Here is a 13,476-nt window from a genome sequence, read left to right on the forward strand (position 1 = left end):
AGAAGTGGAATAGAAACACTTTGTTTCACTAATGTTTTGCTACGAAGGATCAATGCAATTTTTAATTCTCGTGTATGTTAACTTTGCTTTCCAGCACGACTCTCATCTGTAACAACCGAAGTTGGAACAGCTTGAAAAGCTGAAGGTATTCAAGGCCATGTTGGAGCGCTTGATAACATTCTTACAGGTCTCTGAAAACAAACTCACACCTAGTTTCAAGGAGAAATTGGGTTCCAATGAGAAGCATATTGTAAGTTTTCTAAACCCAGGCAGATTCAGGAAGCCAATTCCTAATCTACAGCTAGGACAACTTCCCCCAGCCTCATGTGCAACCTATGCAGCATTCCCAGTCTCCAGTTCCTCAATTGCAGTCCCATGAAAATCAACTGAATACCCAGTTGCAATCAATGAATGTGCAAGGTTCTATACCAACAATGCAGCAGAACAATATGTCAAGCTTGCAGCATGGTTCTCTTTCATCTTTATCTGGGGTTTCTATGTCACAACCAATCATGATGATGCGGGACGAGAGATTTTAAGAGAAGAAAAGGGGGAAGAGAGAATGATATTGTAGCAAAAATAACTAATCAAATAGAAAGGCTGAGCTTAGAGACAGCACACTACAAATGAAGCACCCAATAGCTAGACATACAATCATAACAAATTCATCTTCTAAAGTTGGAGAACTTGCGAAAACTAGCAACCACAAAATAGTAACAAGTATCTATGCAATCTTGGATGAAGTACAACCACCTACGTCGCCAATATGGATTGATGTAGAGAACTGTTGCAATCGTCATCACCACAACTGTGTAACATACATTGAAACTGATGTAGAAAAACTCCATGTCTATGAAACCATCATCTTCTTGTTCATCATTAGGCACTGGCTGGGACAACACTGCTTCTTCACTACAATTGTTTCGCAATGGTGGTCCACACAAGAAAGGATTTCCTTCGTAACAGCTTTCATCGAAGGTCCCAAACTGATATTTTCTCTCGGGTGTCTTACCTGACAAGTTATTGTGCACCACACTAAAAACTTCCAGTGTGGTAATTTCAGTAAGTTGTGGAGGGATGACACCATTCAAGTTGTTGTAAGAAAGATCAAAACTCTCAATCCGCTTCAGGTTTGAGAATGTTGCAGGGATAGATCCAGTGAGATTGTTGTGTGATAAGTTTAATGACAGTATCTCACTTAAGTTTCCAAATTCTGGTGGGATTGCTCCTACAAAGTTGTTATTGGAGAGATCAATACCAGACATGTAGCTGAGAACTTTCCCCTTGTAACCATAATACCTATTTTTAGTTGTAAATTCTATCGCTTCTTCTGTAAAGTTAGGTGAATAACGCTTTGCCAAGGTGTACATACTATCCACTACTGGTGGACCCATTATTTCATAATAAGCTTTTTCTATGGACCATGGTCGTACAAGAAATCCGAGATTCACTAATGCTTTCTGGGAACTTTCCTTGAAAGTAAGATTGCCCAAACAGGAGGGTAGTGCACCAGAGAGCTGGTTTTGTGAAACATCCAAAATGCTTAATTGTTCTAATAAGCATAACTGAACAGGAAGCTCACCATCTAAGTGATTAGCTCTTAGAAGAAGAACACTCAGTGATGAAAGATTGCCAACCCAATTTGGGATTGAGCCAGTGAAGCTGTTATCTCTAAGATCCATCGTAACCAGGGAAGAGCTATTATAAAATTCACATTTTAATGGACCGCTCAATATATTTTTGGATAGATGCAAATGGGTTATTTGTGGTGGACTGAAACAAGAAGGTATATATCCAGACAAGTTGTTCTCAGAAAGGTCCAAATATACAAGTTGGTCAAGCTTACAAAAAACGTTTCTTGGGATAGGACCCTTAAAATGGTTTTTGGACAAATCAATTTCTCTAAGGTTCGTAGAATTGACGAACCACCTTGGAAGCATGCCTGAAAATTGATTGTTACTCAAATCCAATGCAATCCACATTTTCCACCCATTTAATGGAGAATCTGATATCTGACCCCAAAAGTTGTTATCACCTAAATAGAGATATTCTGAAGTAGAAGAATTGAACATCGAGGTTGGTATTTGCCCACCCAAATTGTTGTTTGATAGCTTGAGAAACCATATTGTTGTTAGTAGTTCTAGTTTTACCGTGGACAATTGATTGTTGGATAAATCTAAAACTTCCAAAGAGCTAATATTTCCTAAACAAGAAGGAATACAACCCATGAATCCATTCTTAGCCATCCTTAAGCTATCCAGATTTGGAAAGATCAAACAAATATTCTTTGGAATTTCACCGCTCATGTTGTTGTTGGATATATCCAATTCGGTCATTTTCGGATATGGGTGATCTTGCAACTGCAAAGTACCAACAATGGAGTTCCCGCTCAGAAATAGTTGCTCCAATCGTGTATTGTTCTTAAGTAACCATGATGGAAACATTCCAGTGATGTTGTTGTGGGAGAGATCAAGGAATCTTAAGTGGTATTGGTAATAGAGGAAGTTGGGAATTTCTACATTGAGTGCTTCCGTTGTTTTTGACAAGCTAAAAAAAACTAGTTGGAACTTTGGAATCAAATGATCAAAGGCAACAAGTTCTGTTACTAGTCTGTTGTTCTCACTGGAGAAGAACTTGAGGCTTGAGTGGTTCATAAAAGGCTTCATTGAAGTGGGAACTTCAAAGAGGTTATTTGACAGTGAGAGGAATTCAAGGGATGTGAGGTTGGTAAGAGGACCAGAGGCAATATTTCCAGTAAATTGATTTTCAGAAACATCTAATAGTTGTAGAGATGACAAGTTCCCCAAACAATCTGGGAGTGAACCTCCAAAATTATTTCTAGCGAGACCTAACTGCTTCAGATTCTTCAATTCACACCAACCTGTACAATTTATCTCTAAATAGTCAAAATAGTGATGAAAGTATCTTTTAGATTTTAAAATGATACATGAAAGCATATAGATATAAATTCATAGAGGTGAAAGCTTAGTCAACCATGATAAAATGCTATAATTAAATTGATTATTAAATAGATATAAAGTCCTCAATGATAAAGAGAATGTAACTTACTAGTGATAGATCCTGTCAGCTGATTGCGTGATAAATCTAATGACTCGAGTTTCCACAAATGTGATGATATGATCTCAGAACCTGCAAGAGAGTTGTTTCTAAGAGTAAGTCATAATCATCATATGCATAATAGATAGAAACTAAAGATAATTAGAATTGATGAGACGATGTTGCTCAATTAATATATGATTCTCAAATTATACATAAAAAGAATGATAAAATGCTATATTTAATTATAATGAGCTCACGAACACATATTTGCTATCATTAAATTGATCATCACATGGATATAAACTCCTCATTTTTCATGATAATATAATAAGTGTTTTGTTTTAATTATTAATGAGAAGTTTTGAACAATTATTTGTTTTATTTGTTTTAAATAATATAATATTTTTAAAAATTATTAAATGCTAAGTTTTTAAAATAATTTGTTTAATATGTTTGTTATGGAGATGTCCTTTCAACACCGTTACTACGTTGCCGGTTATGAAACTAGAGCTGGAGTTGTGACAAAATTGATCTTTACATGGATATAAAGTCCTCATTTTTTAGAATCCCTGAGGGATGAAAGCCCACTCAGAATTGATAACTTGGTATCCATTCTATACATGTATTTTTTAATCATCCTCGCTAGTATTGGTCCAGCTAGCTCACTTTAATCTCTTCATGTCTTATTAGAAAAACAATTTATGGATAAGATCAAATTAAGCTCTATAGATATAAATCTTCATGGATGAAAGCTAGCGCAATCAGGCATGATGAAATGCTATCGTTGATTAATTATTAAATATATATAAAGTCCTCAATTTTCTTGATTAAGAAACCGTATAAAAGAATGTCTCGTAAAGCAGTTAGGTAGAAATTATATGTAACTTACTAATGAGACTAGCAGATCCTGTCAACTGATTGTGTGAAAGACTTAAAGACTTGAGAGATGAAAATCCAGTTAGAAATGAAAAAATGCTATCGTTGCATTGATTCCCCTTTAGATGAAGGTTCTCCAGCTTTTTCAACCTTGATGACAAGACTTTGAAACCTGCATGATGTTTCTCAATAACATATTGTAAGGAAATAAACGCATAGAAAAAAAATGATAACTAAAAGGTTACCATAGAAGCTACCTGATCCAGCTGTCAACTCATTAAATGATAGATCTAAGGACTTGAGACTGGAAAACCCATTGAAACATGACAAAATGCTTTTATTATTATTAAATCGGTTAAAACTTAGGTCAAGTTCCCTCAGTTTTGATGATAGGACTTCGAAGCCTGGAAGAGAATCATCAAAGTAAGATAATTGACATTAAACACCAACCAACCTTCATTTATTTTATTATTATAATTAAGTGCAGAAACACTGAACTAACCTTCATTCTCCAAGCAACCAACCAATCCATTATCTCCCAAATCAAGACTTTGCAATTCTTTAAAAGGCTGAAACAAAGATGCGTTGAGAACCCAATCGCCCAAGTTGTAATCTCTTTCTCCATTAAGACAGAGTTGGATCACTCGTCTTGTAGTCGGATCACACTCGATCCCACCCCACTCACAACAATTACTACTGTCCACCCAATCTCTCAAGTAAAAGCCATCCAAAGCTTTGATCTCCAAGAGACCAATACTCTCTTCCTCCAAACACCCATAACAACGACCATGCCATTCGCCAACGAAAGTCAACAATGCTAGCAACATCAAAGCCCCCATTATTTTCATCATCATCGTAGATAATTCTATGAACTACTACGTAGAATATTGCTGTTTGTTATGTGCCTTTGGGCAACCATGGAGGTCCTATTTATACTACGCTCTGGCCATTTCCATGACTTTATCTGCATATCTTGTGCAGATTCTATGTTTTGCGATGTTTTCTTTATTTCATTTCTTTTTGGAATATTCTTGGATTTGAATATTATTTTATTTTATTGTTAAGCACTTAGTCTATTTGCATTTAATTACATTTTGCTTACTAATTATCCAATTTATAAAAAAATAAAATAAAAAAATTGTTGCAATACTTTAACATTGTCATCGAACATTCGTATGTGATTCCGCGTAAGATCTTTTTAATTTTATAATTGTACTTCTCTCGTCATAATTTAGAATTATTTAGGAGCCTACTTGCATGGTGTCATCTCACTATATATATATAATATATATATATATATATATATATATATATATATATAATTAAATACATAAATTATCAATAATAATAAACACAAAATAATTGTAAATCTTATCTCTATGGATTGTGTGGCTATAGTATTATATACAAAAACTTCAAATACAAAACATACACACACACTCTTTTCTTTTTATGTTAGCAAAGGTATTCTTGATTTATTTTTATTACATTTCAATTCAATCGACACTACCAGAAACTCGCTAAATACCAACGGAATCCCCGACGGAATATTTCTGTCGGTATTTTTCGATCAAAATTACCGACAGACTATTTCCATCCGTAATTCGGTTGGTAATTACCGACGGTTTTATTCCGTCGGTAATTACCGACCGAATTACGGACGGAAAGTCAGAATTACTGAAAAAAGGGCGGGTACCTGAGGCAGAGGTTTTCGCGGGTGATTTTTCCGACAGAATCACCGACGGATTCAAAACCTGGGACCCGCGCGGGTGACGTGACCGGTTCACCATTAACAAAGTACCGACGGAATTACCGAGGGATTTGAAAAGGCAGGTCCGTGCGGTGACGTGTTGATTCCCCGTCACAATTAGCGACGGAGTCACCCACGGACTTATTCCGTCGGTGAGTCCGTCGGAAAAAGTGAATATATGGCCACCCTGCCGACACTCTACTCCCCCATTTCAATCTTTCTCATCTCAGCAGTTGTATTTCTTGAAGTTTTGTGGTCGCAGCATCCGTGTTATGATTTACTGACGGATTTTATCAATTTTTGTAAGTAATTCTATCGGCTTAAATTTTAACATTTAAATGTCAATTTTTTTTTTTTTAGTATATGTATTTTTATTAGTAGATGTACATGTTTTATTGTTATTTCTCAAACAAACTTGTAGTTTATGAATGTATATAATTTTATACCTGTTATGGTTTTGTTTTAGATTTTGTGAGATTGTATTTGTTTGTAAACTGTTAAAACTTTTATGGAATTACCGAATTACATGTTATGTTTTGAAATTATTAATAGCTTGCTTAATGGGTTCTTTTTAAGTTTTATCGATGGTATTGTAGAGTGGTAATTTCTGTTAATTTATATATATATATATATATATTAATTTGTATGGACGTTGATAAATGATAATGAATATTTAATATTTATGAGAAGTTGTGATTGGTTTGTTGGATAATCTCGAGGTAAAGTAATATATTTACAAGTTTATTTACCTAACTTAGTTAATTAATATATACATGATGTCATCATAATTTTATAGAGGTTCGATAGAAGTCATGGATGATCGTTCATGGATGTATCTAGATTCACCCCAAGGATTGCGGAGGATGGATTATTGTAACGGGGTTCAGGGTTTTATTAATTTCGCAACATCTATTCCCAGAAATTTTACTGGAGGCGGTATTAAGTGTCCATGCAGGAAGTGTCAAAATAAAAAGTATCTGCATCCAGATGTTGTAATGATGCATCTTCTACATAAAGGGTTTGTGGAGGATTACCAGTGTTGGTATGCACATGGAGAAGTATTTGTTAGTAATAGGAGAATGAGAGAAACGGTGGTTGGGTCAACTTCTAGTGCTAACAACGTGTATGAAGCGCCAAATGACAACACTAATCCTTACAGAAACATGGTTATGGATGCAATGAGAATGAATCAAGGTAATGTCAGTCAATGTCCAATCGTAGAAGAAGAACCTAATGCAGAGGCAGCTAGGTTTTTTGATTTGTTGAAAGATTCTGACGAACCATTATGGGATAGCTGCACAAACCACAGTAAGTTGTCAGCCGTGGCACAGGTGTTCACCATCAAGTCAGATCACGGGCTGAGTGAGGTCGGGTATGACAAAATTATTGATTGGGCAAGAAGCATTTTACCTGAAGGGAACAAGCTGAAAGAGAACTTCTATGCTGCGAAGTCCATGATGAAACCCCTCGGTTTAGGATACTAGAAAATTGACATGTGCCCTAACTTCTGCATGTTATACTACCTTGAAACTGCTGAGATGACCGAGTGCATGACATGCGGGCATTCTCGTTACAAACCCAGAACTGGCAGGGGAAAGACTCTAGTGGCGTATAAAAAACTTAGATATTTCCCGATCACACCTAGACTGCAGAGGTTATTCATGTCATGAAGGACTGCTGAGCACATGACATGGCACCAAACACATGATACGGTTGATGGTGTGATGTTGCATCCTTCTGACGGCGAAGCGTGGAAACGCTTTAACAGTGTGCATCCTGACTTTTCAGCTGAATCAAGGAATGTCCATCTTGGGCTGTGTACAGACGGATTCAACCCATTTGGGTCATTTGTTGCTCCCTATTCTTGTTGGCCGGTCATACTCACAGTTTATAACTTTCAACCGAGAATGTGTATGAGGTCGGAGTTCATGTTTTTATCTACTGTCATACCCGGTCCAAGCAGCCCGAGGCCGAATATAGATGTTTGTCTTCGACCGTTGATTGATGAGCTGGTGCAGTTGTGGTCCTCCGGAGCTTTGACTTATGATATATCAAGGAAAAAAAAATTTCCTTATAAGGGCGACTTTGATGTGGACTATCAATGATTTTCCAGCTTAAGGAATGCTTTCTGGTTGGAGCACACATGGGAAACTCGCATGTCCATACTGCATGGAAAACAACAAGGCATTCACGCTATCAAATAGAGGTAAAGCTTCTTTTTTTGACTGTCACCGTCGCTTCTTGCCACTTAATCAAAGGTTCAGAAAGAACAAAAAAGATTTCTTTGTTGGCAGAGTTGAAAAAGATGTTGCATCCCCGCGTCTTTCTGGTGAAGAATTGCATCATGTTGTATCAGAGTACGGTGATATTGTGTTTGGCCTTCAATCAGGTAAGCAAAAGTTTCTTGGTTTTGGTTTGACCCATAATTGGGTAAAGCGAAGTATCTTTTGGGAGCTTCCTTATTGGAAGACCAATCTTATCCGCCATAACCTTGACGTCATACACATCGAAAAGAACGTGTTTGACAATATTTTCAACACCGTCATGGATGTGAAGGGGAAGACAAAGGACAACATCAAGTCTAGATTGGATATAGCTTTATACTGTAACCGTAAAAATATGGAGTTGGTTTATGAGGAGTCACGGGTCGCAAAACCAAGGGCAAGCTTCGTGTTAGAGAAAAACGCACAACTGCTAGTCTACAAATGGCTTAAGAGTCTGCGTTTTCCGAATGGACATGCATCGAACATATCAAGGCTTGTTAACATAGAGGACTGCAGATTGTATGGAATGAAGAGTTATGACTGCCACGTGTTTATGCAAACACTCATCCCATTAGCTTTTCGTGATTTGTTGCCAAAGGGAATATGGGATGCACTGACGGAGATCAGTCATTTCTTCAGAGATATATGCTCCAGCAAGTTGAATGTTGAGCACATTGAGAGGCTTCAAACGAATATCATCGAGACACTATGCAAACTTGAGATGATATTCCCTCCTTCATTTTTTGACTCAATAGAGCATCTCCCTATACATCTACCGTTCGAGGCAAAAGCTGGAGGGCCAGTCCAGTATAGATGGATGTACCCATTCGAACGGTGAGATATTACAGTTGCAATGAAATTCATATCTAAAAGTTTTTTCTATGTTTTTCTTAATTGGAAATACTTGAATTGTAACTCAATGCAGGTACTTGTTTAATCTCAAGAAAAAGATTAAGAACAAGGCGCATGTTGAGGCTTCGATATGTGAGGCCTATATTGTTGAAGAGATATCAACATTTATCTCGTACTATTTCGAACCTCATATGAGAACAAGAATCAATCGCATTACATGGCATGACGATGGCGGTGAAGTGCCTTCCAATGGGAACTTGTCAATATTCTCCAAAACTGGACAACCCACACCTAAAAATGCCGCACGAGGAAGATATTTGTCGGAAATAGAATTCAAACAAGCACACAACTATGTTCTATTTAACTGTGATGAGTTGAGACCATTTATTCAGTAAGTTTATATGTGTAATACTAATTATATTTTGTCAGTAAAATATTGGTAATTATATATTGTGAAATCATACACTCATTATCACTTGCAGGCAACATCGACAATATTTGCTCTCCAATAACTCGCAGCTGACCGACTCCCAAATCTTTCAATTACAAGATGAACAATTTGCCACATGGTTGAGAACACATGTAAGCACTATCACAAACTCATTCTAACTTGCAAAATTACTATACGTATGCATGCCATTACGAGATTATCGTTCATTTACCGTTATTGATGTACATTACATGTATACAAGGTTTATCAAATGGGAAGAAGTGCGTCTAAGTCATTGTCTTCACCAAGAGTCGGGCCTGAAAGAAAAGTTAAGTGCTACAACAGGTATTTTGTCAATGGATATGTTTTCCATACTGAAGAATACGGGCAAGAAAGAAAGACATACAACTGCGGTGTTTGTGTTAAAGGATCCACAAGTAGTGAGTTAGAAGTTGACTACTATGGTAGATTAGAAGAGGTCGTCGAACTACAATATCATAGCGAGTAGAATACAGTGTTTTTATTCAAATGCTATTGGTATGACACGACGGACAGAGGAATCAGAGTTGATACGCACCATGGTCTGGTCAAAATCAACTCAAAAGCTGGACTCCGCAACATAAACGATGTCTTTGTTTTCGCAAAGTAATGTCAACAAGTTTATTACACATACACCCTTTCATTTAGAAAGGATCGATCAAGAGTTGATTGGTTGTCCGTTTTAAAAACGAAACCACGGGGTCATGTCGAGGTTGTTCAGGATGAGAACTAGGAAACAAGTGTGCGGGATGAAGTCTTTCAAGTTAGTGAGTTGGTTGAACCATATCGAGTTGCTCCTTCGATTGAATTGGAAGAAAATTCAAATTTTCATATTTCCAATGATAGTCTTGTTGATGTTGACGTAGAGGAGTTGAACGTTGTTTTGAGCTCTAGCGGACAAGCAGATGTTGATGAAAAAGATGATATCTATATTGAAGATTGTGATGAAGGTGATGACAATTCAATTGATGACAAAGAAGAAGATAATTGTGACTAACTATCAAAACGAAGCCCTGTGTAAAACCCTTTTCTTCATGTAATTTAAATTATGGATGATATATTTTGTAACATGAAATATATATTTATTGTTTGAGCACTGTTGCTATTGTTTTGTGCGATGGACAGTTTATCATTGAATTTTTTGCAGGAAGGTAAATAGAAAATACAAACACAACAACTCTTGTACATTGAACAATCACCGACGTCCATACCGACGGACTAAGGTCCGTCGGCATATCACCGAGAGTTCGAAACTAATTACACCGAAATGCCACAATCACCGACGTCCATACCGATGACTTTAGCGACGTCTTCACCGATGAAATTCAGTCCGTCGGCATATTACCGAGAGTTCAAAACTAATTACACCGAAATGCCACAATCATCGACGTCCATACCGATGAATTTAGCGACGTCTTCATAGACGGAATTAAGTCCGTCAGCATATCACCAAGAGTTCGAAACTAATTACACCGAAATGCCACAATCACCGACGTCCATACCGGTGAATTTAGCGACGTCTTCACCGACAGAAATCAGTCCGTCGGCATATCACCGAGAGTTCAAAACTAATTACACTGAAATGCCACAATCACCGACGTCCATACCGACAAATATCTTTCCGTCGGTAAGTTGTCGGTGGTCAAATTTTACCGACAAAAATACCGACGGACTACGCGAATTCCAAAGGGTGCGAATTGAATGCACCTTTGACTGTGTCAGATTACCGACGGAATCACCGACGGACCGTGAAAAATTTGGAGGGTAATTAAAAAATTTGGTGTGAAATTCAAAACTTACCGACGGATTTAAAAAATTAATAATATTTTTTAATATCCGTCGATAAATCTGCCATATAACCTTCAGCCCTGCCGCTTCGATTCATTTTTTCTTCTCCTCCGCTGCCTCCTCTGTCATTTTTTTCCTCTCAATCTTTCAAGGCTCTCACCTTCAATCTCTAGCGAGATTAGTTGTTGTTTTCATCATATTAAAAGGTATGTGATTTTTCTAATTTAGTTTATTTTAGTTTTTGTTTTTATTTTTGTTATTTTGTTGTTTTGGTGTATTTTTTTGTAATGTAGGTAAAGTTTTGAATTGGACACATTATTAAGGTATGTATATTTGGTTCCTTTTCTTGATGTAGTTTTTTTTTTTTTAATATTTATTAGATAATTGTTGTTAAAATTGAATTTAACTTAGAATTAGTAATTGACTATGTTAGAATAATTAGTAATTGTTAGTCAATATTTTTTTTTGATTTATTGAATATAATTTATTGTTGTATTGCCATATATAATTCTTGATTAATTTGTTAAATTATTATTGTTAATGTTGAATTTACCTTAGAATTAATAATTGCATTTGTTGGAATAATTAGTAATTGCATATGTTTTTAATTGTTAGTTTATATATTTTTTTAATTTATTGAATAAATTTTATTGTTGTATTGCCATAATGAATATTTAATAATTTGTTGAATTAATATTGTTAATGTTGAATTTATCTTAGATTTAGTAATTGAATATGTTGGAAGAATTATTAATTTTACTCTAACTTGATGATTTGTGTTTAATTGTTTATATTTATTTTGAATTTATAGTTTTGTTGTATTGATATAATTATTGAATAATTTGTTGAATTGTAATTGTGAATGTTGAATTTACCTTAGGATTAGTAATTGAATATGTTGGAATAATTAGTATAGATTGGGTCAATTGGTTGTGGCTATTGTTAATATTTGTAGGTTTATGGATTTGGGTAGTATCCAAGTATAGGGGAGGTGCTGCCGAATTTTTTGTAACATTTCAATTGAATTATATATTTATTTATATAAAATTAGTTAGATGCACAGAATGAAATTCAGAGTTTCACGTCCGGTCGCATCAAGTTCGTCTAGCAGTGACGAAGACATTTCCTTAGATGCCTCTCAAGAAGAGGCACCTACACCACTTGCGCCGTCAGCTGATGCTGCCTCTTCCAGCGCTGCTTCACATCGCAGAAGCGGCCTGCCTTCGCAGCGGAATCGATGTAGCCGCAAGTACGAGACACAATGGAAGGACAATCTTTCAATGTAAGTTTGTTAAGGTTTTAATTTAAAAAAAAAAACAAATTTAAAACAAATTTATGAAGTCACTATTTAATATCATCGGCGTTTAAAGCGTCGATGGAGATTCCATTGTTTCAATGGAGTCATATATCCAGACATCCTGAATGGATGCCTCAAATCAATGCGTGGTTTTCCAGATTTGAGGTTCGTGTTAATATATAATTTCAGCTTATTTCTAATAAATTCTTAATATAATTGTAAATAAATTATTAACATTTTTAAAAAATTATTTTTTATACACAGAATCGATTCTGTTGGAACGAGGAGCATAACAATGTTGTGAGGAGGGTATGGGAAAATCACGCGGCAACTAGGTAACATCGAAAACAATACAACTTTTTTTTACAAAAAAATTTATGTTTTTAAATGTAATTTTTTTATTGCGTTAAGTAGGTTGCGTGATTTTTGGTACGAAGCCCAAAAAAAGGCAAAAAAAACTGCAAGGGATAAGGGGTTCTAAGGCTGGAACAATGTTGCAGTTTGGAGGGATTTCAAACCGATATACATCCCGGAGGATATATGGCCGCACTATCTTGAGCACGTGACATCTGAGCGGTTCACACGACGCTCACAGTCCGGTGCTGGCAACCGGAATCGGCCCATTCATGGCTCGGTGACAACGCACACCAGCGGCTCTGTTCCGTTTGTTGCACATGCAAAACAGATGGTAAGATTAATTTAAATGAAATATATCGTTCAATTAATTTGTTGTTAATAAATTTTTTTCATTATAGGCTACGTCAGCTTATGAAATCCAAGGATGATACGATACTTATCTTCATAGATTGTGAATGTTGTTCTTTTTTCTACAAACGATCCGTTATGCAAAGCAAATTCCAACACCAGAAAAATAATGTTTAGAGTTAAAAGACAATGTCTTAGCAGCAAGGACCTATTCCATCCGGAGATATGTGAATTCTCAAGCCTTTGCAATGCCATTAAATTAACGAAGGACCAAAATGAAAATGTTATGTTCATAACTATACTGAAATTTTGCCCATAATTCTTCTTTAATTCTATCCAGAATCTCAGATTATGCTCCATGGATCAATCTGGAATTTTAGCAGATTTTTAAGGGTCAAATTGTAATTTTATCAAA

The 13,476-nt window shown here is 36.0% G+C and overlaps 1 protein-coding gene across 1 annotated transcript; it reads right to left on the minus strand.

The window, feature by feature from the left end:
* Nucleotides 1-333: 333 nt before the first annotated feature.
* On the minus strand, nucleotides 334-4,775 carry LOC118045298 (cuscuta receptor 1-like). The gene is made up of 6 exons (XM_035053898.2): nucleotides 4,439-4,775; nucleotides 4,194-4,340; nucleotides 3,950-4,108; nucleotides 3,070-3,150; nucleotides 822-2,881; nucleotides 334-423 (listed from the first exon to the last, which is right to left on the minus strand). The coding sequence occupies exons 1-6, from the start codon at nucleotides 4,773-4,775 to the stop codon at nucleotides 334-336; spliced, it is 2,874 nt and encodes a 957-aa protein (XP_034909789.2).
* Between the last annotated feature and the right edge of the window lie 8,701 nt (nucleotides 4,776-13,476).

The sequence above is a fragment of the Populus alba genome, chromosome 3 (assembly GCF_005239225.2).
Source record: "Populus alba chromosome 3, ASM523922v2, whole genome shotgun sequence".
In the NCBI taxonomy this organism is placed as follows: Eukaryota; Viridiplantae; Streptophyta; class Magnoliopsida; order Malpighiales; family Salicaceae; genus Populus; species Populus alba.